The sequence below is a fragment of the Neoarius graeffei genome, chromosome 21, assembly GCF_027579695.1.
Source record: "Neoarius graeffei isolate fNeoGra1 chromosome 21, fNeoGra1.pri, whole genome shotgun sequence".
NCBI lineage: Eukaryota > Metazoa > Chordata > Actinopteri > Siluriformes > Ariidae > Neoarius > Neoarius graeffei.
In genome coordinates this window covers 29,191,926-29,217,402 of record NC_083589.1, presented here as the reverse complement: position 1 = coordinate 29,217,402, position 25,477 = coordinate 29,191,926, and the positions used below count along the sequence as shown (strand labels likewise).

General features: G+C 41.9%; 1 protein-coding gene across 2 annotated transcripts in view; it reads left to right on the top strand.

Annotated features, from left to right (window-relative positions):
- The window catches only part of LOC132869647 (thyrotropin-releasing hormone-degrading ectoenzyme-like), a 520,051-nt gene that overhangs the window by 6,604 nt on the left and 487,970 nt on the right, over window positions 1–25,477 (top strand). Inside the window, exons 2-3 of one of the 2 annotated variants that reach the window (XM_060902939.1) lie at window positions 5,873–6,558; window positions 24,681–24,954. In XM_060902939.1, coding sequence (XP_060758922.1) covers window positions 5,888–6,558; window positions 24,681–24,954 — 945 coding nt within the window. In that variant the 5' untranslated portion in view covers window positions 5,873–5,887. Of the gene's footprint in view, window positions 1–5,872; window positions 6,559–24,680; window positions 24,955–25,477 lie in introns of those variants that run through there. The other variant, XM_060902940.1, reaches the window with a different exon arrangement.

Sequence of the window (25,477 nt, the reverse complement as noted above, 5' to 3'; positions counted from 1 at the left end):
CCCGGGATGAGCTCTCTCCTCTGCTCTCCCTCTGCCTCCTTAAATAGGGCGCGGTTACTGGGAAGACACACAAACACAGGTTAATTACCGTCAGGTGTAGTGATTCTGCCACTCAACTTCCCTGGCTCCGCCCTCCTGTCACAGACCGGCGCTTGACCACGCCCCCACAACCACATACCCCCACCGCCCGACTCAGGCCGGGCGCCCGTCCGGCCCGCAGCCGACTCCCCCCCCCTTGACAGGAGAGGAAGTCCGCCACGACCATCTGCGCCCCCGGCCTGTGGACCACCTTGAAATTGAAGGGTTGGAGTGCCAGATACCAATGGGTGATCCGCGCGTTGGCATCTTTCATGCGGTGGAGCCACTGGAGGGGCGCGTGGTCCGAACAGAGGGTGAAAGGGTGCCCCAGCAGGTAGTAACGGAGGGCGAGGACCGCCCACTTGATCGCCAGGCATTCCTTCTCAATAGTGCTGTAGCGCCCGTCACGCACCGACAGCTTTCTACTAATGTACAGGATGGGGCGGTCCTCCCCCTCCACCTCCTGGGACAACACCGCCCCCATCCCTCTGTCCGACGCGTCGGTCTGCAACACAAAAGGGAGAGAGAAGTCAGGGGAGTGTAATAGTGGCCCCCCACACAGTGTAGCCTTTACCTCAGAGAAAGCCCGCTGGCACTGCTCCGTCCACTGGACCGGATCTGGTGCCCCCTTTTTAGTGAGGTCAGTCAGCGGGCTGGTGACATCCAAATAATTAGGTATAAACCTACGATAGTAGCCAGCCAGCCCCAGGAACTGTCTCACCCCCTTTTTGGTCTTGGGCCTCGGGCAGGCCGCAATCGCTGCTGTCTTATTAATTTGGGGATGCACCTGCCCGTTGCCCAAGTGGAAGCCCAGATACCGTACTTCCACCCGCCCAATCGCACACTTCTTCGGGTTGGCAGTGAGACCCGCCCGCCTCAGCGACCTAAGGACGGCCCTCAGGTGTTGCAGGTGCCGCTGCCAGTCGTTACTATAAATAATAATGTCATCGAGATATGCGGCCGCATAGGTGGCGTGGGGCCGGAGGACCCTGTCCATCAGCCGCTGAAACGTAGCGGGCACCCCAAACAGCCCAAAAGGAAGTGTGACAAATTGGTGTAAGCCGAACGGTGTGGAAAAGGCCGTTTTTTCCCGGGATAATGGAGTCAAGGGGATCTGCCAATATCCCTTCGTCAAATCCAATGTCGAGTAAAAGCGAGCCGTGCCTAGTCGATCGAGCAGCTCGTCAATACGAGGCATTGGGTACACGTCGAATTTAGACACCGCGTTGACTTTTCTATAGTCCACACAGAACCGGACCGACCCGTCGGCCTTGGGTACCAAGACCACCGGGCTGCTCCAGTCACTGTGGGACTCCTCGACGATGCCCATTTCGAGCATGGCCTGAAGTTCTTCCCGAACCACCTTTTTTTTTGTGTTCGGGTAGCCTGTAAGGGCGGCTACGCACTACCACCCCCGGGGGCGTCTCTATGTGGTGTTCTATGAGGTTAGTGTGACCGGGCAGGGGCGAGAACACATCCGAAAACTCGGCCTGCAACTGGGCGACCTCCATGAGTTGGGTCGGGGAGAGGTGGTCTCCACAGGGGACTGGAGAGGTACGTGATGCCAATGTTCCTTTTTGAACCTCCGGCCCCAGCTCCGCCTTCTCCAGAACTACCGACACCAACGCCACGGGGACCTCCTCGTTCCAGAGTTTAAGCAGATTGAGGTGGTAGATCTGTAGCGCCCCCTCCCTGTCCGTTCGCCTTGCCTCATAGTCGACGTCCCCGACTCGCCATGTGACCTCAAAGGGTCCTTGCCACTTGGCGATTAATTTGGAGCTCGACGTGGGCAACAGTACGAGTACCTTCTCTCCCGGAGTGAACTCTCTAAGGCACGTGCCCTTGTTGTACAGGCGGGCTTGTCGTTCCTGGGCCTGCCGCAAATTCTCCTGAGTTAGGTGTGTGAGCGTGTGGAGTTTTGCGCGCAGATCCATAACGTACTGAATTTCGTTTTTACTTTGTGAAGGTCCCTCCTCCCAATTTTCACGCAGCACATCTAAAATGCCGCGCGGCTTACGCCCGTATAACAATTCAAACGGGGAGAACCCCGTGGAGGCTTGGGGGACCTCTCGCACTGCAAATAACAAGGGTTCGAGCCATTTATCCCAGTTACGTGCGTCCTCACTTACGAATTTTTTAATTATATTCTTGAGGGTGCGATTGAACCGTTCGACTAAACCGTCCGTTTGTGGGTGATAAATGATGGTGCGGATCGGCTTAATACCTAATAGCCCATACAGTTCGCTCAGTGTTCATGACATAAACGAGGTGCCTTGGTCAGTCAGAATCTCTTTCGGGATTCCAACCCGGGAGATGATGTGGAAGAGGGCCTCCGCAATACTGCGTGCTGAGATATTGCGAAGAGGCACCGCTTCCGGGTATCGCGTTGCATAGTCCACCAGAACCAATATAAAGCGGTACCCTCGTGTTGACCGATCTAATGGCCCGACGAGATCCATCCCAATTCTTTCGAACGGGGTCTCGATTAATGGTAGGGGGCGCAAAGGCGCTTTTGGAATGGCCACTGGATTTACTAACTGGCATTCGCGGCACGCCGTACACCACTTACGGACATCGCCGCGAATCCCCGGCCAATAGAATCGGGCCATTATCCGGGCTAGTGTCTTATCCTGCCCTAGGTGTCCAGCCATGTGATTAAAGTGAGGAACGCCTCGGGGTCATCCTGCGGGCCCATCTTGGTCACAGTGAGGAGAGACGGGCCCGCAGCCGGGGCGCTGGTGGACCCCGCCGACGCGAGGAGATGCCGGAACGCCTCGCGATCTTCCCGCTGGGCCAGCACCAGGGCTTCGAAGCGCCGCTCTTGCTCCTTTCGGAGCGTGACGAGTGCCTGGTGCTGGCTTTGCTGAGCCGTGGCGAGGGCGTGGACCAGGTCCGCGAACAGGGAGGATTCCATGGGGCTGCGAGGTTGGTGCTCCACCTTTTCCCGGGTTTCGGTACCACTGTAGAGCTCTCTGAAGTGTGGGTGGAGCACAGAGGATGGCAGGACAAAGCTTCTGGTACTAATAGGCTTTTTATTGTCAGACTTTTCAGTTTAACAGCCTACTTTTATTCTTTAGAGAAACACACGCTGTGTTCTAGTCCCGGGATGAGCTCTCTCCTCTGCTCTCCCTCTGCCTCCTTAAATAGGGCGCGGTTACTGGGAAGACACACAAACACAGGTTAATTACCGTCAGGTGTAGTGATTCTGCCACTCACCTTCCCTGGCTCCGCCCTCCTGTCACAGACCGGCGCTTGACCACGCCCCCACTGCCACACTCACCAAGAGCTGTTTCCAGTGGTAGAAAGCAGCACCAGTGTTAAGTCTTGTTTTGCTTCTGTCTGCTTGTTAAATCTGACACCAGTAGCCATTTCCAGGTCCAAATGCTCCTTCGGTGTTGCCAACTTCGTGACTTTGTTGCTAGATTTGGTGAATTTTTAGACCCCTTGAGCGACTTTAATTCAAAAAGAGCCTAGCAACAAAATTAGCAAGTTTTTTATTGAATGTTGTGACTGTCTTGAACTCGATATGGCTCTCCAGCCGCTGCTATACAGGTTTATAAAGGAGGCTTGCTCAGCTAACTGTCAGTGTGTAATGCTTCACTGACTTCTGCAAGCTCTCATGTTGGACTGAGGTCAGACTGGAGGCAACAGTGACTTACTATCACTTCTTGAGGTACAAAATTGTATTACAAAACAGGACAGCCCATCCTGTCTTGGGGCTAGCTGGTTAGCATGCAAACTTCAGTAGATATGTCTGTAACACAACACATAGATGTCTGATATAATGCCAAAACTGTTATTTCTTCACATTTTGTTGATAATTTTAGTTATTTTTTTAATGTTTTAGAATAAATTTTTTACATATAGCACCTTTAAAGTTTAAAAATGGCATTATTAGAATGCTGTTCTAATGCGATCATTAGTATGCCATTTGATATAACATCAAAACTGTTATTTCTACACATTCTGTTGATAATTTTAGCTATTTTTTTATGCTTTAGAATAAAATTTTGCTATACAACACCTTTAAACTTTAAAAATGGCGCCCAGAGAAAGGAACATCTAACCCAACACACTGAGTTGTTAAAATAACTGAATAATGAAACAAATAGACCAACTAATCTGCTCCGGATGTGTATGTTATATTTTTGTGTAGTGCATTGTGTTCATATAATCTTAGAGATTAATGTAAATTAATAAATAATAAGAAATACAATAAAGCTTAAAAAAAGTTAAATGTTGCTTTTCTTTCAGTTTAGTTAAGTTTTGGAATGTGATATTCACCAAATCAATTCTTAATGAATTTTAGAAATATTTGGAAAATATTGTATTTTTTCCTAAACCCTGTTGTTGTTGTTGTTGTTGTTGTAGTGGTAAAAATGTGGCTGAGGACAGCATCTTAAAATACTGCAAATTTTACTAAGCCTACTTTTGTTCATACAGTATGAGAATATGTTGATGATGAATTTGGTAAAGAATTTTTCAAATCCTGTTATTGAAATTTGACATTTTATTAATGCCATTTATGCAGCAAATAAACTTTTTTTTTTTTTAAAAGTGGTCATTGTAGATGAAAGTAAAACAATGAGAATATGTGTCCCAAATAACCAAGCATGCTGTCTTAAATTACCAAACATGGTAATTTTACCAAAAATTGCCAAAAATGCTTTTGAGTCAGTTCTGATATGAGTGAAAACACGATGTCAGAAATGTATTATATGAGATGGAAAACACATCATACTGTGGAAATTCAAAATCTGTTCCAGTACTGTGCAAAATTCTTATGCACCCTATTCTTTTTTCAAACAAACTTTGTTATAGACTTCTATTTTATGACTTCTACATTAGCTAGTCAGTGCAAAAACATTTTAGAGTTCCAATGTTTGTTTTCCAGCACAAGATTAAATGTTACAGAAAAAAAAAATGTTTGTATCTGAGCAGCATATTACATAAGAGACCACTTTTCAGATTAAAAAAGAAAATATAATGGAGGCTACTGGGTTTTGGTGCAAAATGAAGAAGCGAGTGTGACAATGAAAGTGTCCAGAAGAACTGTGGTTGGTTCTGCAAGATGCTCAGTAAAACCTACAGCTCATTTCCTTATAAAACTGCACTCATTGTACCTGAGACAACTTTATTTTTTTAAATCAAAGGGTCATCTCACACCAAATATTGACTTTGTTTAATTTATTATGGCTTACTGATTCCTGGTTAAAGTATTTTTTTTTAATGTTGAAACGTTTCATTTAATTACTTTTAAGCCATTTTTGGTCTACAGCATTTCTTTACATGCCTAAGACTTTTGCATAATCCTGTATCTGAATTCCCCCTATACTTCGTTTTAATACCTGGATTTTTTTTTTCTGTAATCAAGTTATATATTATATCTGATTAATGAATGAATTACTGTAAGTTTTACTCACAAGTTTATGTTTGGTAATAGTAGTTGTCAAGTGATCGCTCAGCTAGTGAGCTAGTTGGTGTTTAGATAGCAAACACTAATAATTAGCTAAATTACTTAGTTAAGTTTAATTGTTAAATTGTTTGTTATAACTGGAATTGGCATTTAACATGACTTTAATTAAATCATTGTATTTATGTGAGTGCAGCTTATTTTCTAAACACTGAATCTTGACATCAACCTTACTGTGGGTACAGTATATGTAATTCTATACTGGAGCACAATCTGACTGTAATAGTGTTCCAAATACTGACACTATGAAATATATATTAGCACACATTTTGTTTCTTATGAGCTGGTGATGGCAAACAATTGTGCTCCACTTCTTTGCAGTGACTTAAAGTGTCAATGGGGATTGAGGATCTGAGCATGAGGAATGGCCGGGCGCTGTCTGACCAGTGGGCCGATGGTGTGGTGGTGCGACCCCGGACCACTGAACAGCACATTACTGTGCACAAGAGACTCGTGCTTGCCTTCGCCATCTCCATACTCACACTCATTGTGGTAACCGCCATTGCTGTGATGCTGGGTGTCCGCTTTGAGAAATGTAACGGTGGCACTGAGAGAGTTGTTCTACCTGGTACTGGGTCCAATCAGTCACGAGACAGAAATTCTGAGCATAAAGGTGAAGAGCTGCAGCCATGGCGTCATTCACGCTTACCAGCCACACTGCGCCCCCGCCACTATGACCTCCAGCTTTCTGTATACATGGACAATTATACCTTCTCTGGCAAGGTGAGCATCGAGTTTGAATGTGTGAACGCTACCAAGTTCATCGTGCTGCATGCGGACAGACTGGATGTGGATAAGGTGGCTGTGTACTCAGATAGTAAAAAAACAGGTGCAATGAGGGTCCACCGGCGTTTCCACTACGCTCCTAACCAGGTCTACGTCATCACTTTGCACCGAGAAATGAAGGCACTCAGAACATACAAGATCAACATCACATTCGAAGCTCAAATTGAAAACGAACTGTTGGGCTTCTTCCGCAGCTCATACATGCTGCACGGAGAGAAAAGGTAATTAGAGAAGTGTAGTTTGATGCTCCACAGAAAAAAATAGGATGTGTAAACATTGTAAGTGTTAATTAAAAAATGAGAAATTTGGAATGCGCTGTAGTAAAATGATGAATGTCATGTACATAAGATGTTCTCTCATGTTGAATTAACACAGCTTTGAGCAAGCATAGTTATCAAAGGTTTAATCATTCCAGACAGTGCATTAATCCTTCTGATTTAAAGGCTTAAATGCTTGAAGTCAGTTTCCAAGACCAATAGAAATAGTGAAATTAATATATTTATTTCCAAAGTAAAATTTCTAATGATACAGTGTCTTGTAAAAGTATTCATCACCCTTGGTGTTTGCCCTGTTTTGTCACATTACAAGCTGGAATTAAAATGGATTTTTGGAGGGTTAGCTCCATTTGATTTATACAACATGGCTACCACTTTAAAGGTGGACATTGTTGTTTTATTCTGACACAAACAATAATTAAAATGGAAAAAAAGAAATCTGGAGTGTGCATAGGTATCCCCTCCCCCCCCCCCCCCAAAAAAAAAAAAAAAATAAATAAATAAAAAGTCAATACGTTGTAGAGCCACCTTTTGCTGCAATTACAGCTGAAAGTCTCTTGGGGCATGTCTCTATTAGCTTAGCACATCTAGCCACTGGGATTTTTGCCCGTTCCTCAAGGCAAAACTGCTCCAACTCCTTCAGGTTAGATGGGTTGTGTTGGTGTACAGCAATCTTCAAGTTATGCAACAGATTCTCAATTGGATTGAGGTCTGGGCTTCGATTAGGCCATTCCAAGACATTTAAATGTTTCCCTTTAAACCACTCCAGTGTAACTTTATTAGTATGTTTAGGGTCATTGTCCTGCTGGAACGTGAACCTTTGTCCCAGTCTCAAACCTCGGGCTGACTCAAACAGGTTTTCCTTCAGAATTGCCCTGTATTTAGTGCCATCCATCTTTCCTTCAGTCCTGACCAGCTTTCCTGTCCCTGCGGATGAAAAACGTCCCCACAGCACGATGCTGCCACCACCATGCTTCACTGTAGGAATGGTGTTCTCAGGGTGTTGGGTCTGTGCCACACATGGTATTTCCCATGATAGCCAAAAAGATCAATTTTAGTCTCATCTGACCAGAGAATCTTCTTCCATGTGTTTGGGGAGTCTGCCACATGCTGTTGGGCCAACTCCAAATGTGTTTTCTTAAGCAATGACTTTTTTTCTGGCCACTCTTCCATAAAGCCCCACTCTGTGGTGTGTATGGCTTAAAGTGGTTCTATGCACAGATACTCCCATCTCTGCTGTGGCTCTTTGCAACTCCTTCAGTGTTATTTTTGGTGTCTTTGTTGCATCTCTGATTAATGCACTCCTTGCCCGGTCTTTGAGTTTTGGTGGGCAGCCTTCTCTTGTCAGGTTTGTAGTGGTGCCATATGCTTTCCATTTTGCTATAATGGATTTAATGGAGCTCCTGGGATATTCAGAGTTTGGGATATTTTTTTTATAACCCAACCCTGATCTATACTTCTCAGTGTTTTCTCCAGAAAAAAATTAAAGCCCTAAATTCTGGCATGATACACAGACAATTGAGCGCCGAAGGTGCAAAGTGAAACTAGTGGGGTGCGGGAGCATGGTCCCCCCGGAAACATTTTTGAAAATAGATGCTCTCGGGTGCATTTTCAGGGTCTCTGAGAGGTATTAGATACATGATTATAGGATAGATTTTACCAGTGTTTCAATGATTTCTGACCTAAATAGTATTAATGTATACACATTTGAAATTTCACCTTAAAGTTCAACACGCAAGTTAAACTGTTTTGTTATAGATTACTTAGGTATATGATAGATTGAAAATCTACGGGGATTCCTTAATTATCTATGATCAAGTAGTGTTGTAACAAAAATTTGCATGAAAATATGAACAGTGGTTTGCTCCATCTTATGCAATCCAGTGAAGAGAATCGATCATCATGACCTCCTGTTGATCACAAAGGGATCTGAACCTAAGAACTGCCACCTTAAAATAAGTTGCTGTATTACTATAACTGTAGTGATTTCGAATGTTTCTGATGCAATTGCAATAATATATGTATAACTAAGATACACTGAAAAGAAAAGTAAGGCAACTGCATATTATCAAGTTTAAATTTTGGCATTTTATTAAATGGACTAGTTAAGATTAAAACATACTTAAAGGTAAAGAAAACTTAATTCATACATTTAAGTTTGCAGAAAGATTATGTACTTATAAACACATTCATTGTATTCACATTCAGTATAGCATAATTTCGAATCATAACGATGAGCATATTTGGCAGGGTGATGTCACTGTGACCCTTTAACCAAAGAATAATCTGGAGCCTTCTTTTGTTAAATGGATCCCAGTGGCATCACACTGCCAAAAATGCTTATGATGATTATTTGAAATTATGCTATATTTGACAGATTTGGACAACTTCACTTAGTGAGAGTGTTTATAAGTACATAATCTTTTTGCAAACCCAAACTAACGAATGAAGTTTTCTACTCCTTTAAAGCAGATTAATTCTCCTTGGCTTTTGCTTGGCCCAATGTTGGGCAACCCTCTCATAGTCCATCTCGCTGTCATCCATGCTGATGTGGATCAAATTGTCCAGCGAGTCTTCTCCTAGCTTATTCCTCGCTGGAGTCTTTATTCTCTTTAGGTAGGAGAAGCCTCGTTCACAATCTAAACAGAATAGTCTATCAAATAAATCAGTCGGCTTTGTCCGTCTGGTGGGGGACATCATCGGCAGTCAATGAGATCGCTTATAATGAATTGGAAAATTCCGGGATGTCTGACGTTTTCTTTCAATATTTTTATTGGACGGTTTGAACACGTGATCTTGACATAGCCAACAGATTAGTTTGTTTACATCATACCACGCGGACATATTACTTTGACAGAATCAACACAAACATTGGAAAAAAAGACCGCTTGTTTAACACAAATATCAATCAATATGTAAATGGATCTGTTATTTGCTCTCCTATGTATCTAGTTACTTGTGGGTAGGAAATTTAACGTATCGGTATAAATCTAAGCATATCGGCAGGCAGAGCAAGCGTATCGGACCCGATACGCTAAAACACTTTGGGGAAAACCATACTTCTTCACAGCTTTGTCTCTGACATGTTCGGAGTGCTCCTTGGTTTTCATGTTGCTTGCTTAGTAGTGTTGCAGAGTCAGGGTCCTTCCAGAACAGGTTGATTTATACAGACTTCATGTGACAGATCATGTGACAGATCATGTGACACTTTGATTGCACACAGGTGGATCTTAAATCAACTAATTATGTGACTTATATAGTGAATTGGTTGAACCAGCTCTTATTTAGGGGTTTCATACGAAAGGGGGTGCACACTCCAGAGTTCTGGTTTTTCATCTTAATTATTGTTTGTGTCACAATAAGACAACAGTTTTCACCTTTAAAGTAGTAGGGATGTTGTGTCAATCAAATGGTGCTAACTCCATTATTGACTATAATTCTACAGTGAGGAAAATAGTCAAAGTAAAGGAACCCTTCTATGAGTATCTATGACCACACTTTTGACTGGTACTGTAAATGAGTACTGTACTTGTTAATTTCATACTGTGGAAGTTACTTAATCACTGAAGACCAGATTTACAAAATATTTCTGTGTGTAATGATATGTCAGGCTTGATAATACTTGTAAAAATGTGCATTTTAATTCATTTGCAGGGTCTATATAAGACTATATCTTCACAACGGGAGAAAAATACATTCTTTATGTTTTGCATTTTTGCCATAATGGATGTATAGTTTGGGGCATTTTGACCTGAAAGATCAAAATCCTGATTGTCAAAGTTAATTGATTACTTTTGCACCATGGAGGGTCATTTATTTTAACAACTCATTAATAGCAGACATGCACTTCTGAATGATTCTCCAGTTAACCTAAAATGTGTGCTTTTGCACATATTTCATGACAGCTGTAGGACATTGCTTTAGAGTTGACTGATTGTTAAAAGTGTGAAGAAAGTCATAGTTTACTGGTCTTAGGCATAAGCAATATTTTGTTGGTTCCCCCCCATCTTTATTCAAGGGCATGACCTTTCAATTTGAGAGCAGTATTTATTAATTTCATGTTCAGATTTTGCAAACCCCCCCCCCCAGCCCCTGCTCACATGGAAATTTGCTCTGCTCCTGCTCAAAAAAACCTGCCCTCTCTAAATAGCTCCTGCTTTCACACAGACTGCTTTTGTGCGCTGGTGAATCTTCTGCTCACAGATTTCTGCGCTCTCTCTTGGATTGTGGTGAAACAACCATATCAAAATTCATCAACCAATAGAAAGCAAGGTATGATGTTGAGAAGTGAAATCACCACTGCCTCCTTGGGTGCATTCCCTTTACTTATGAGTGGATTACTTTAACAGGGTTCATCCACTCCTGCCATCCAGGGCCTTATTACCAGCATATGCACTTCACTTGTTTTTTTGTTGGACTTTTGGAGTTAATACATACAACTATATCAGTGTTTTTTTTTCTACATATAGTAGTCCCATAGCACACTGGCTTCTGGTTAAACAGTAACTGCCCGTAAATAAAGTAAACACAGTCAAGGAGGGGCGGCACGGTGGTGTAGTGGTTAGCGCTGTCGCCTCACAGCAAGAAGGTCCTGGGTTCGAGCCCCGGGGCCGGCGAGGGCCTTTCTGTGTGGAGTTTGCATGTTCTCCCCGTGTCCGCGTGGGTTTCCTCCGGGTGCTCCGGTTTCCCCCACAGTCCAAAGACATGCAGGTTAGGTTAACTGGTGACTCTAAATTGACCGTAGGTGTGAATGTGAGTGTGAATGGTTGTCTGTGTCTATGTGTCAGCCCTGTGATGACCTGGCGACTTGTCCAGGGTGTACCCCGCCTTTCGCCCGTAGTCAGCTGGGATAGGCTCCAGCTTGCCTGCGACCCTGTAGAAGGATAAAGCGGCTAGAGATAATGTGATGTGATGTGATGTGACAGTCAAGGAGGCAGTGGCATTCCTGATTAAAGATAGGAAAAAAGCTATATACAGTATGTTATAGCGGAGCTCCTGCGCAGGCCTTTGGCCCGTGCGAGCAAAGCCCCATAGGCATAGAGTGTGGATACATAAAGAAACCCATTGAGTTGTTTTCTGATGGTTTCGATCCTGTGCGTGCATGCCTGCCACCATAGGAAACCCAACAGCTGAATAGTGAGTAACCCCATCAAGTTGTTTTCCAATGGTTTCGGTCCTGTGCATGTGTGCCTGCCACCACAGGAAACCCAACAGCTGAGTAGTGAGTAACCCATCGAGTTGTTTTCTGATGGTTTTGGTCCTGTGCATGTGTACCTGCCACCACAGGAAACCCAACAACTAGTGAAGTGAGTAGTGAAGTGTGAAGTAAAGTAGTAGTTGGGACCGTATAGTAGTGAGTAACTTGTTGCTGTTGTCACCTGATGCTTTGTACAACATAAGGAAACAGTATAGTAACTATAATGGTAAAGAAATAAAACAAAAGAGGCTGGCTATGATATAAGAAAATTCTACAACCCAGAAACAGATGGGCACTCCGCTTTTAGGCAGTGCCTAAATCTATATAGTATTGTCCCTACATGACATTAGGTTGCTGTGATACACAAAGTTTTGTGTAGGAGCTTTGCAAAAACAGCAAAGTAGTTGAGTTATGAGTCATCACTCAAAAAAATTGTGACAAAATAGCAGTCTTCTCTCAAATTGAATGAGACATGAGCCAAACAATGTGTAAATATTAGCATACACTGATCAGCCATAATATTATGACCACTGACAGATGAAGTAAATAACACTGATCTCAAAACAATGGCACCTGTCAAGGGGTGGGATCTATAAGGCAGCAAGAGAAGAGTCAGTTCTTGAAGTTGATGTGTTGGAAGCAGGAAAAATGGGCAAACGTAAGGATCTCAGTGGCTTTGACAAGGGCCAAATTGTGATGGCTAGATGCCTGGGTCTGAGCATCTCCAAAATGACACATCTTGTGGGGTGTTCCCAGTATGCAGTGGTTAGTACCTACCAAAAGTGGTCCAAGGAAGGACAATCGGTGAACTGGCGATAGGGTCATAGGTGTCGAAGGCTCATAGATTCACATGGGGCACGAAGACTAGCCCATATGGTCCAATCCCTCAGAAAAGCTACTGTAGCACAAACTGCTGAAAAAGTTAATGCTGCAAAAAAAGAAAGGTGTCAGCATTAATTTTTTCAGCACTTTGTGGGGCAATGTGCAGGGCATCTTGGCTTGGGTGTATGATGTACATGAGGAGATGTACTTATTAATGTGCGTGACCATGTTGGGCCACCAGTACTTGACTTTTAGCAGATCATAGGTTCTTCATGGACCAGGATGGCCTATGGCTGGTGCCATATGCACCCAGGTTATCAGTTTACCACATGAGGATTCAGTTGAGTGGACATGGAGGAGAAATATGATATGTCTGGTGTGTGAGTGATTGTCTTGGTCAAAGTCCCACATGATGGCTCAAATGAAACATGAAGGGGATTCAGGATATGGAATCAGAATCAGGATTTGGGTCGACCAAGTGAATACAGTACAGAGAGTCAGCCTGAGTATTCTTGGAGCTAGGGCAGTAGAACAGAGTCTTGAAAAAGTTAATGCTGGCTAAAACAGAAAGGTGTCAGCATTAACTTTTCAGCAGTTTGTGCTACAGTAGCTCTTCTGTGGGATTGGACCATATGGGCTAGCCTTCATGCCCCATGTGAATCAATGAACCTTCAACACCCATGACCCTGTCGCCGGTTGACTGGTTGTCCTTTCTTGAACCACTTTTGGTACGTACTAACCACCGCATACCGGGAACACCCCACAAGATGTGCCATTTTGGAGATGCTCAGACCCAGTCATCTAGCCATCACAATTTGGCCCTTGTCAAAATTGCTCAATTCCTTACACTTGCCCATTTTTCCTGTTTCAAACACATCAACCTCAAGAGCTGACTGTTTTCTTGCTGCCTAATATATCCCACCCCTTGACAGGTGCCAATGTAATTAGATAATCAATGTTATTCACTTCACCTGTAAGTGGTCATAATGTTATGGCTGATTGGTGTACACTTCTTCACTCAAGCTCATGCTCTTGGCTCTTGCAGAGATGCTCACTTGGCTCATTTGCATTCTGTCAAGGTAAATGAAGAATGGTTCAAGTTATTGCACACACTGCATATCCTTAGCCCTCCATATTGCTCTAATACATCAATATGGTGTCTGTTGACCCTTCACCCATGCAGCAGCTGACCCTAGTGACTGTTCATACTACAGACAGTCATGTTTATATTGATACATAGAACTTTGTCTAGGATGCAGTATAGAACAAAAAACAGCTATAAACTTTGGGTTTGAAAACCCCCAGTTTAAACACAGGGGGTTTGGGCTATGGGAAGCCCCAGGCACATTCTGTTGCACAAGAGGATGTTGGCAAATGATTTGACACAGGAAAGCTCCTAGCAGCTACTCTCAAATCCCAGATTTCCTTTGGCATTCTGGCCAAAAACATTATGACCCTCATATCAATGCCAATGAAGTCCTACATCCAAATCTACAGGTGCCAACTGAGTTCATGCACACTAGCTAACTAGCTAGTAATTATCTCAATTATGAGGTTTTGTACACAGCCAAATCATGTTTTTCTAGTAAATCTGGAGAGCTAGTTTTCCAAGTACTGTTGATTTCTTGTCTCCTACTTGAATCTCCAACAAAGCCATTCATTCATTCATTCATTCATTCATTCATTAGCTCATCTGGCCATGAGGATGATGAGCTATTGTCATGGTATGTCGTCTATCGTCTGTCTGTCATATGTCCGTCATGCACAATTCAGTTAAATTATATCTCCTCCATCAATTCTCCACAGATTTCCATTCCGATTGTTTTAAACAGAACAATTACACAAAACTTGGTCTTTTTTTGTCAATTTTTTTGCTAATGAGTTAGTAATTAAGCCAAATTAATGAATTTTCCAGGCCTCTCACTAGAATTTTATCTCCTTTCTGATTTCACATCTGATTCCAGTTCTGATCGATATTTTGGGTAGATCTTCCCTTGAGGAGCAAAAGTTGATCGTTTGTTTGTTGATTTTCCTGTTGTAAACAATTTGTATCCAACTTTGTTTATTTTTAGTTAAATCGTATCTCCTCCCTCAATTCTCAGTGGATTTCAGTTCTAATTGTTTCATTTGGAAGAACTAGTCATTCTGTACAACACTTGGTCATTGTATTGTCAAATTTTTGCCAGTTAACTGCTAATTCGGTCAACTTCACGAATTTTGGGACTTCTCATTAGAATTGTATCTCCTCTCACAGTTCTTACGCGATTTCAGTTCTGATCAGTGTTTTGGGTAAATCTTCCCTCGGGGAACAAAACTTGGTCATTTGTTTATTGATTTTCCTGTTATAAACAATTTGTTTACAACTTTGTTTATTTTCAGTTAAAGCGTGTCTCCTCCCTCAGTTCTCAGTGGATTTCAGTTCTGATTGTTTTATTTGAAAGAACTAGATTTTCTGCACAAAACTCCATCATTGTATTGTCAATTTTTTGCAAACAAATTAGTAATTAGATCAACTTAACAAATTTTCTTCTGACTAGAATTGTATCTTCTCTCTCATTTATCATGCAAATTCAGTTCTGATCGATGTTTTGGGTAGATCTTCCCTCAGGGAACAGAACTTGTTTATTTGTTTGTTGATTTTCCTGTTGTAAACTATTTTTCATGGAGGTTGGTCCTCTCTCACATTGTCACATTTCAGTTCTGTTTGATGTTTTGGTAGTCATGGTTGTTTTGATGGCAGGCCAGATGAGCTACTAAGTCCTTAACATTCTGGTTCATTCATTCATTCATTCATTCATTCAGGCATCTAACTACTTTAACTTTACTAATTTGTTGCTGTGGTCATTGATCCAAATAGTTTATAACATTAACTAAATGATTGCACTTAATTATCTATCCTCACAGCAATAGTACCTGGCAATGCAAAGTTCTTATACTAAAATCTTCCAGTGTTGTATCTGTTCAAACTGGGAGAGACCCATAAAGCCAAAATGGACTGGCAATATGATGTTTCAAACATGGATTTGTGATCATTGTTAAGGTCTACTAAAAATGTGTTAAAAGATACTTCAATAATACCAAAATAACAGCAAAAACAACTCTCAGTAACAAGCAGAACAAAATAACAGCAAACTTATGTACAGCTGTTTCTCTGCTAACTATGATTGTCAGCCCAGAGAAATGGTTTGCTTCTTAGTGGACTACATAGGACAAAGCATAATAGCTTCTACACCTTATGTAATCTAGTATATGGCCAAGGGGAAACACTTTAGGATTTGTCCTTGATAATTTCCCTGAAGTTTACCTCACCAAACTTTTATGGTTCACAAATATTCATCTCATTTGGGGTCTGAGCCAAAGTGAAAAACATATTAGTTATGTGGGAGAATCTGCCAGAAGGACAGCGATATCTGCTGCACTCCACCAATCAGGCGGTTATGCTAGAGTGGCCAGATGGAAATTACTCCTCAGTAAAAATAAATAAATAAATAAATAAATAAAATAAAAATTAAAACTTATGACATCCTGCGTTGTCAGTAGGCACCTAAATGTTATGGAATAGGTAGCTCAATTGTAGACACTAGTTTTACAGAGGTGTCCATGTAGCTAATCCACAATAAACCATATTTCTCTGTTTTCTCTCCATTATATCAAAAGCTACAGATTAGTTATGAAGTTTGGCTGTTGCCTGCGACCCTGTAGAAGGATAAAGCGGCTAAATATAATGAGATGAGTTTGGCTGTTGCTGTTAGGCATGGGGCAGAGAAAGAGGAGTCCTATACCTACACATACATCAGTGTAAGAACCTGAAAGGACTGACTTTTTTTTTCTAGATAGATCTTTGCTCACAAGGTGATAAGGTGATTGATGATTTACATTTTTACATCTTACATTATTTTAGGCATACAACACTTCTTTTTACTTTTGTAGTGTTAATATATTTCCATTCTATTTGTAATAGTAAGAATGGTAAAATATTTTGCAACAGTATCTGAAATCAGCAGACCCATGCAATTGCTTCCTTCTGTTTAGTACCAGGCACATGAAAGAATACAAATTTGATGGCTGACCAAATGAATCGTCGGTCATACTGCACAGCCTCCATCTTTCACATCTGCTTAGTGTCCCTTGGTTTGGTCTTGGCTGGAGATGCAGTGACAATCTTCTCACAAGAAGATGATGTTGATCCAAATCTCCTGGGTGGAAAGGCCACATTTCCTCCACTTACTCGTAGACTAGCTCTCAACTTTTACTTTAGAGTGCCCTAATGGGAATCTCCATCAAGCTGTCAGCTAGTGAGTTGGTGCGACCATGTGGAGAATTATTCACAGCAACTCACAGCCACTCACTGAGGTTTTTTTTTTTATGTATACATTTCTCTTTAACCCAATGGTGGAAATATCTAAAAGACTAAAATAATAACACAATAATATTTAAAAATCTTGCCCCCAAAGCACACACAAATTAGAACCAGATTATATAAAACTCGATTATATCCAAACATGTTTCAATCTGCTGAGACATAGACATTTTTTTCAGGACTTCAGAAGGCCTCTTTTTTATTCCTAAAAAGGCAACAACAACAAAAAAAAGAGATGATTGATCAAGAATATTCTTTCTGAAAGCTTGTAATGCAGGCAGAGATAATGAAAGGCAGGAATAATTGCAAACAGTGAAGCTTTGGAGGTCTCAGTTATTTGCTTCTCAGCCCATACTTTCCCTTTACTTTTACTCTCTATATGACATTGTCCTGGAGCTGTGCAGAATTTAGTGATCACAAATTCAAATGGTGATGATGCCACAGCCATCTGTGGTTGGGAGCCCAAGAGAGCAAAACTGGACATGCTGTCTGAGAGGGAGGGGTGGAATACACCCATGATTGGCAAGTGTCATTGTGATTCAATAGGACACCCTTTCTTCCCTATCAATCACAGTAACACAAGCCAATCCTGGGCATCTTTGAACCCATTCATGCAGAAAGTGGAGGATAACACTTTCTTCTGAGTTTTTCACATGCCTGTGTCTGTTGTGTGATAGGGAGAGCTTCCTGATGGTCACACACACACACACCACAGATATATATACATACATATACTACTTCTTCTTCTTTTGGCTGCTCCCGATTAGAGGTCGCCACAGCGGATCTTTCGTCTCCATTGCTCCCTGTCTTCCGCATCCTTCTCTACCACACCTGCCACTTTCATGTCCTCTCTCACCACATCCATGCATCTCCTCTTTGGCCTTCCTTGTTTTCGTGTGCCTGGCAGCTCCATCCTCAACATTCTCCTTCCCACATGCTCTGCATCTCTTCTCAGGATGTGCCCATACCATCTCAGTCTCATCTCTCTTAGCTTAATTCCCAAGCTCTCTACATGTGCTGTCCCTCTGACATACTCGTTCCTTATCCTGTCCAACCTTGTCACTCTCATCGCAAACCTTAACATCCTCAACTCCGCCACCTCCAACTTTGCCTCCTGTCTCTTCGTTAAGGGTACGGTCTCCAATCCAGACATCACAGCTGGTCTCACTACTGTCTTATACAGCTTACCTTTCAATTTTGCTGGGACTTTCCTATCACAAATGACTCCCGAAATCCTTCTCCAACTGTTCCACCCTGCCTGCACTCTCTTTCTCACCTCACTATCGCAGCCCCCATTTTCCTGCACAGTTGACCCCAGGTATTTGAATTCACCAACTTTCTTTACGTCTGCTCCTTGCATCTTCACTACACTCTCATCCCCATTCTCATTGATGCACATGTATTCTGTTTTGCTACTGCTCACCTTCATTCTTCTTTGTTCCAATGCATACCTCCATCTCTCCAAACCCAACTCAACTTCCTTTCTACTTTCACCACATATCACAATATCATCCGCAAACATCATGTTCCATGGTGACTCTTGCCTCACTTCGTCCATCAAGCTATCCATCACTATGGCAAACAAAAAAGGACTCAAAGCAGATCCTTGATGGAGTCCCACCTTCACCTTGAACCATTCAGTTGTTCCAACTGCACACCTCACTGCTGTTTCACTGTTCTCATACATGTCTTGCACCACTCTAATATACTTCTCATTCACTCCACTCTTTCTCATACAATACCATAACTCATCTCTAGGCACTCTATCATATGCCTTCTCCAGGTCTACAAACACACAATGTAGCTTTCTCTGACCTTCTCTGTACTTCTCCATGAACATTCTTAAAGCAAAAATTGTATCCAACGTGCTGTTCCTTGGCATAAACCCGTACTGCTGTTCACAGATTGCTACCTCTCTTCTCAATCTCGCCTCCAATACCCTTTCCCATAGCTTCATGGTGTGGCTCATCAATTTTATCCCTCTGTAATTACTGCAGCTCTGTACATCTCCCTTATTCTTGTATATTGGGACTAGCGCACTCTTTCTCCATTCATTTCGCATTTTCTCATTCTCTAGGATCTGATTAAACAATCTCGTTAGGAACTCCATAGCCGTCTCACCCAAATACCTCCAAGCCTCAACTGGGATACCATCTGGTCCGACTGCTTTCCCAGTCTTCATTCTTTTCATGGCTGCCCTCACCTCATCCTTACTAACCAACTCTGCTTCCTGATTTGCTGTCTCCAATGAATCTGACCTTTTCTCTCTTGGATTCTCCTCATTTAATAAATCCTCAAAGTACTCTTTCCACCTTCTAATACACTCTCTTTCTTTGTCAGCACATTTCCATTTACATCTTTCATCACTTATACCTGCTGTACATCCCTCGCTTCCCTGTTTCTCTGCCTAGCTAGTCTGTACAGGTCTTTCTCTCCTTCTTTGGTCTTCAGTCTTTCGTACAACTCCTGGTATGCATCTGCTTTCGCCTTCGCTACAGCTCTTTTTGCCTTCTATCTCGTCTCTCTGTATAACCGCCTGCTTTCCTCGTCTCTCTGCTCATCCCAATTCTTCTTTGCTAGCCTCTTCTCTTTTATAATTTCCTGCACTTCTTTGTTCCACCACCATGTCTCTGTCTTCCTTCCTCCTTCCCGATGACCACCCTAGCACCTTCCTTGCTGCCTCTCTTACTAGTACAGCAGTAGTATTCCAATCTTCTGGCAGACTTCCATGACCACTCAATGCTCATCTCATTCCTTCCCTAAACTCCTTCTGATGTTTAACCTCTTTTAGTTTCCACCACTTAATCTTCGGCGCCACTATTTCACGCTTCCTCTTTTTCACTTTCAAGCTCATCCTGCACACGACCACTTGATGTTGTCTAGCTACACTCTCCCCTGCCATCACTTTACAGTCTCCAATCTCCTTCAGGTTACCCCTTCTGCAGAGTATGTAGTCCACCTGTGTAGATCTTCCTCCACTCTTAAACGTCACCCTGTGCTGCTCTTTCTTCTCGAAGTATGTATTGACTATTACCAAATTCATCCTCTTTGAAAAATCAACCACCATTTGCCCTTTCACATTTCTCTCTCTTACACCATATCTGCCCATCACGTCCTCATCTCCTCTGTTTCCCTCGCCAACATGTCCATTGAAATCTGCTCCTATTAGCATGCGCTCCTCCCTCGGTATACTTTCTACCACTTCATCCATCTTTTCCCAGAAAGACTCTCTCTTCATTCTCACATCCAACATTCATACACACACACACACACACAACATTGATTACCATTTCTTGAATTTCCATCTTACACCCTCTTCACATTAATCACACTGTTGACCAACTCTCCCCTCAAAACAATACCAACACCATTTCTCTTTTCATCGACTCCATAATAAAACAACTTGCATCCATCGCCAATGTTCTTGGCCTTGCTTCCTTTCCACCTCGTCTCCCACACACACAAAATGTCCAACTTCCTTCTTTCCACCTGCTAACTCTCTCGCTCTGCCAGTCAATGTTCCCACATTCAGTGTTCCTACCCTCAATTCTAAGCTCCTTCCCTTCCATCTTTCACGCTCTCTCCTAACACGCCTCCCCCCTCTCTTTCTCCTTCTCTGTTTTGGCGCAACAGTAGCACACTTTCCACCGGCACCCTGTTGACCAACAGTACCAGAGGTGGTCATTGTTAACCTGGGCCCTGACTGATCCGGTATGGTATTTGTCTTTTCATTCTGCACAGATTTGGCACAGTTTTACGCCGGATGCCCTTTCTGATGCAACCCTCTCCAATTTATCCAGCCTTGGGACCGGCACCAAGAGTATGCTTATGCACCCCCAGTGGCTGGATTACATATACACATATTATTTTATATATATATATATATATATATATATATATATATATATATATATATATATATATATGGCGGCACGGTGGTGTAGTGGTTAGCGCTGTCGCCTCACAGCAAGAAGGTCCGGGTTCGAGCCCCGTGGCTGGTGAGGGCCTTTCTGTGCGGAGTTTGCATGTTCTCCCCGTGTCCGCGTGGGTTTCCTCCGGGTGCTCCGGTTTCCCCCACAGTCCAAAGACATGCAGGTTAGGTTAACTGGTGACTCTAAATTGACCGTAGGTGTGAATGTGAGTGTGAATGGTTGTCTGTGTCTATGTGTCAGCCCTGTGATGACCTGGCGACTTGTCCAGGGTGTACCCCGCCTCTCGCCCGTAGTCAGCTGGGATAGGCTCCAGCTTGCCTGCGACCCTGTAGAACAGGATAAATCAGCTAGAGATAATGAGATTATATATATATATATATATATATATATATATATATATATATATATACACACAGTATATACAGTGTATATATATATATATATATATATATATATATATATCCCCCTCTATAATTATTAGCACCCCTTGCAAAGATTAGAATAAAGCCAACTTTTGGTGAAGTAGTTTCAGCTCACACTGAAAATATGAGGAAAATCCAACCTTTAATTGAAATAAATTTATTCAGAGAAAAACAAATCCCTCATCAAGAAATAATTATTTTCAACAAAAGCACATGTGCCACTATTGTTGCCACCCCTGTTAATTGTAGGGAACACAATGTCACTGAAGAATGTTTCCCATTTAAATTGTACTTTTTTTTTTTAGTTGATTGGATTGTATAGGAATGTTCGAGCTGTAGTCCATGACTTCCTGATTAACTGGGGAACAAATATGAGATGACACAGAGGTCAAACTCCCTTAATCATCCATCAGCATGGGAAAGAAAAGAGAACACACAAACCAAATGGGGGAGAAGTGTGTTGTCATTCATAAGTCATGGAATGGTTTTAAAAAATAGCGACTCGCCTGAAAGTGTCTATTTCTATTGTAATAATAGTAAAAAAATGGACATCAACTGGAACTATTACAAACTTGCCTGGAAGAGGACCCAAGTTTATTTTGCCCCATGTACAGTGAAGAGGAGGGTAAGAGAGGAAAAAAAAATCCCCAAGGATCACTGTTGGTGAATTACAAGAAAAAGTAAAATCTTGGGTTTCCAAGTCTCCAAAACCACCATCAGACACCACCTCCATGCCAACAGATTATTTGGAAGGTCTGAGAGGAAAAAAGCCTTTTCTGTCAGTTAACCACAAACTTAAGCACCTGGAGTTGTGAAATGCTCCTCCAACTTTGACTGGAACCATATTCTCTGGTCTGATGAAACAAAAAAATGGAGCTTTTGGCATAAAAAAAAAGGATGGCTCCAATAAAAATAACCTGATTCCAATTGTAAAATATGGTGGAAGTTCTGTGATGCTGTGGGGCTGTTTTTCCTCCAAAGGCCCTGGAAACATTGTTAGGGTACATGGCATTATGGACTCCATGAAATACCAGGATATTTTAAATCAAAATCTGGCTGCCTCTGCCAGGAAACTAAAACTAGGTCATCATTGGATCTTCCAGCAGGACAGTGAATCAAAGCATATGTCCAAATCAGCACAAAAAAAGGCTGACCACAGAATCAAGCTTCTGCCCTGGCCATCTCAGTCCCCTGACCTGAACCCCAATGAAAACCTGTGGGGTGAGCTGAAGAGGAGAGAGCACAATAGAGGGCCTCGGACCCTAGATGATCTGGAGAGATTGTCAAAAGTAATTGTCTTTGGTGACCTGTATCTCCAACCTCATAAAATGTTATAGAAGAAGACTTAGTGCTGTTTTACCTGCAAAGTGAGGTTGTACAAAGTATTAAATGCAAGGGTGCCAATCATTACGGCATATGCATTTTTGTTAAAAAAAATAATTATTTCTTTATGAGGGATTTATTTTCTCTAGATAAATTTATTTCAATTAAAAGTTGGATTTTCTGCATTTTTTTCAGTGTGAGATGAAGCTATATTACCTGGCCCCCCCCCCAAAAAAAAAGTTGCACACTAGTATTTGGCTTGACCACTTTTAACTTTGACTACGGCATGCATTCACTGTGGCATTGTTTCAGTAAACTTATGCAATATCACAACATTTATTTCAGTATGGAGTTGTATTAATTTTTCCCTGAGATCTTGTGTTGAGGATGGGTGAATCAAACCACTGCGTAAAATCTTCTCCAGCATCCCAAAGGTTCTCAATGGGTTTAAGGTCAGGAATCTGTGGTGGCCAATTCATGTGTGAAAATGATTCCTCATGCTTCCTGAAACATTCTTTCACAATCTGAACCCTTTTATGCCTGTGCCATCAGGGAAGAAAAGATCCATTGATGTGATAACCTGGTCATTCAGTACATTCAAGTCATCAGCTGACTTCATTTTATTGCCCCATAACATTCCTGAGCCTCAGCCTGACTCACTGAAGTAACCCCATATCATAACACTGCCTCCAGAGGCTTGTAGAGTGACCACTATGCATGATGGGCGCATTGCTTCATGTGCTTCCCATCTTACACTGACACACCCATCACTCAGGAATAGGGTTAATATGGACTTATCAAACCACATGACCTTTTTCCAATTGCTCCAGAGTCTAATTTTTATGCTCCCAAGCAAATTGAAGCCTTTTCTCCTGATTAGTCTCACTAACAAGTAGTTTTCTTATGGCCACACAGCTGTTTAGTCCCAATCCTGTGAGTTCTCATCATATTGTGAGTGTGGAAATGCTCTTAATTTCACTATTAAACAGCCATGACTTCTACTGTCAATTTATTTATTTTTTTTAAGGATTTGAATTCACAAAATATTTAAGTGATCTCTGATCATAGTCAGTCAGGATCTTTTTCCAACCACACTTTTCCATGAAGTTGATGGTTCACCACTATCCTTCCAGGTTTTAATAATGTGTTAGACAGTTCTTGACACAATTCCAGTAATTGCAGCAATCTCCTTAGTTGTTTTCTTTGCTTGTTCCAGGCCAATAATTTGACCCTTATGAAACACATAACACTCTTATGAATCTTTTCCATGAGCACGGGGTATGTCTTCTGACATGTTTGTTGAAGAAATGAGAAGCTACTCACTGCATCAGTTAGGGGTAAAATAATTGTTGCCAGCTGAAACAGATTAATCACTGCAGTAATTATCCAATCAAAGGGTCTTATGTATTTACTTATATAAATCCAAATGGTGACTTCTTTTTTAGCTGGACAGTGTGTGTGTGTGTTTCTTTCTTTCTTGTGAAGATAGACATAAACTCATTTAATCTATAACAGCCTATAAGTTGTACATTGTAGACTATATTAAATGTCTCCATAGAAACACTTCAACTGATAGGCCATACTGTATGCTTTCCACCACTATGCAGTGTATTTTGATTTTGTGTAAGAACATCAAAAAGTGTTCATCAGATGAATCTGCCATTAGTAAATTTTACACCATTATTTGAACTTTTAAAAGTCACAGTTAAACTTTTAAAAGAGCTGTGACAAGGTGAAATTATTAGTTGTTTACTTAAACTTTTTTGCATCCAGTATTTTCAGGGTCTCCTGTTGAATTTTTTTTTCTGTTCACTCTTATTTTCCTCTCCTTTGGCTCATCACTCTTATTTGTCCTTATTCTTCTCTTCTCATCTTTCTGCTTTCCTCTATTTTTCTTTTCTTTGTTGATCTCTTAATTTCTACTCTCAAAATCTCATCTTTGTCTCAACTTCTCCTTTCTCCATCCTTTTTTTCAAACATCTCTTTTCTCTCACTTTCTCACTACTTCATAGGTATCTTGCTGTGACCCAGTTCTCACCGACTCATGCCAGGAAGGCTTTCCCATGTTTTGATGAACCAATCTACAAAGCCACCTTCATTGTGAGACTGAGGCATGATGTCTCCTACCAGTCCCTCTCTAACATGCCCATTGAAGCATCCAGCCTGAATGAAGATGGCTGGGTCACCAATCACTTTTACAGGACACCTCGCATGTCCACTTACTATTTGGCCTGGGCAGTATGCAACTTCACTTACCGAGAGGCAATCACAGATAGCGGAGTTGTGGTAAGTCTTAAGGGCTATAATCCACCCTGCATTAACATGTTCAGTATGGAAATTTACTCTGTTGTCTAATAGCAATTTATGTTTAGAACTATAGCTTGTACATTAACAATGTGTGACTAGCCTTGGTAAACTTCTACTGTCAATTAATTTATTTTTTTTAAGGATTTGAATTCACAAAGTATTTAAGTGATCTCTGATCATAGTCAGTCAGGATCTTTTTGAGAGGATCTATGTACATTTATTAAAACACAATCAAGATCCAAAGTTAACGAACAGGCAAACATCAAACATAGTCAGGCATTAATCATCAACAATAAGGTTAATCCAAAATAGTAGTCAAACAGAGAACAGTAAGGAGTGGAATGCCTTGCAGCTATGAGAGGCAAAAGACAGCCATGGACCCAGGCAGATGTCAGGTCAACATATTCTTTTATTTAGTATTCCATGAGGAGAGGGAAGGGTGGGGTGGGGTGGGAGGGTGGAAGGAGAATTTCCTTGGTTCAGGTGCAGAGTGAGCAGTGCC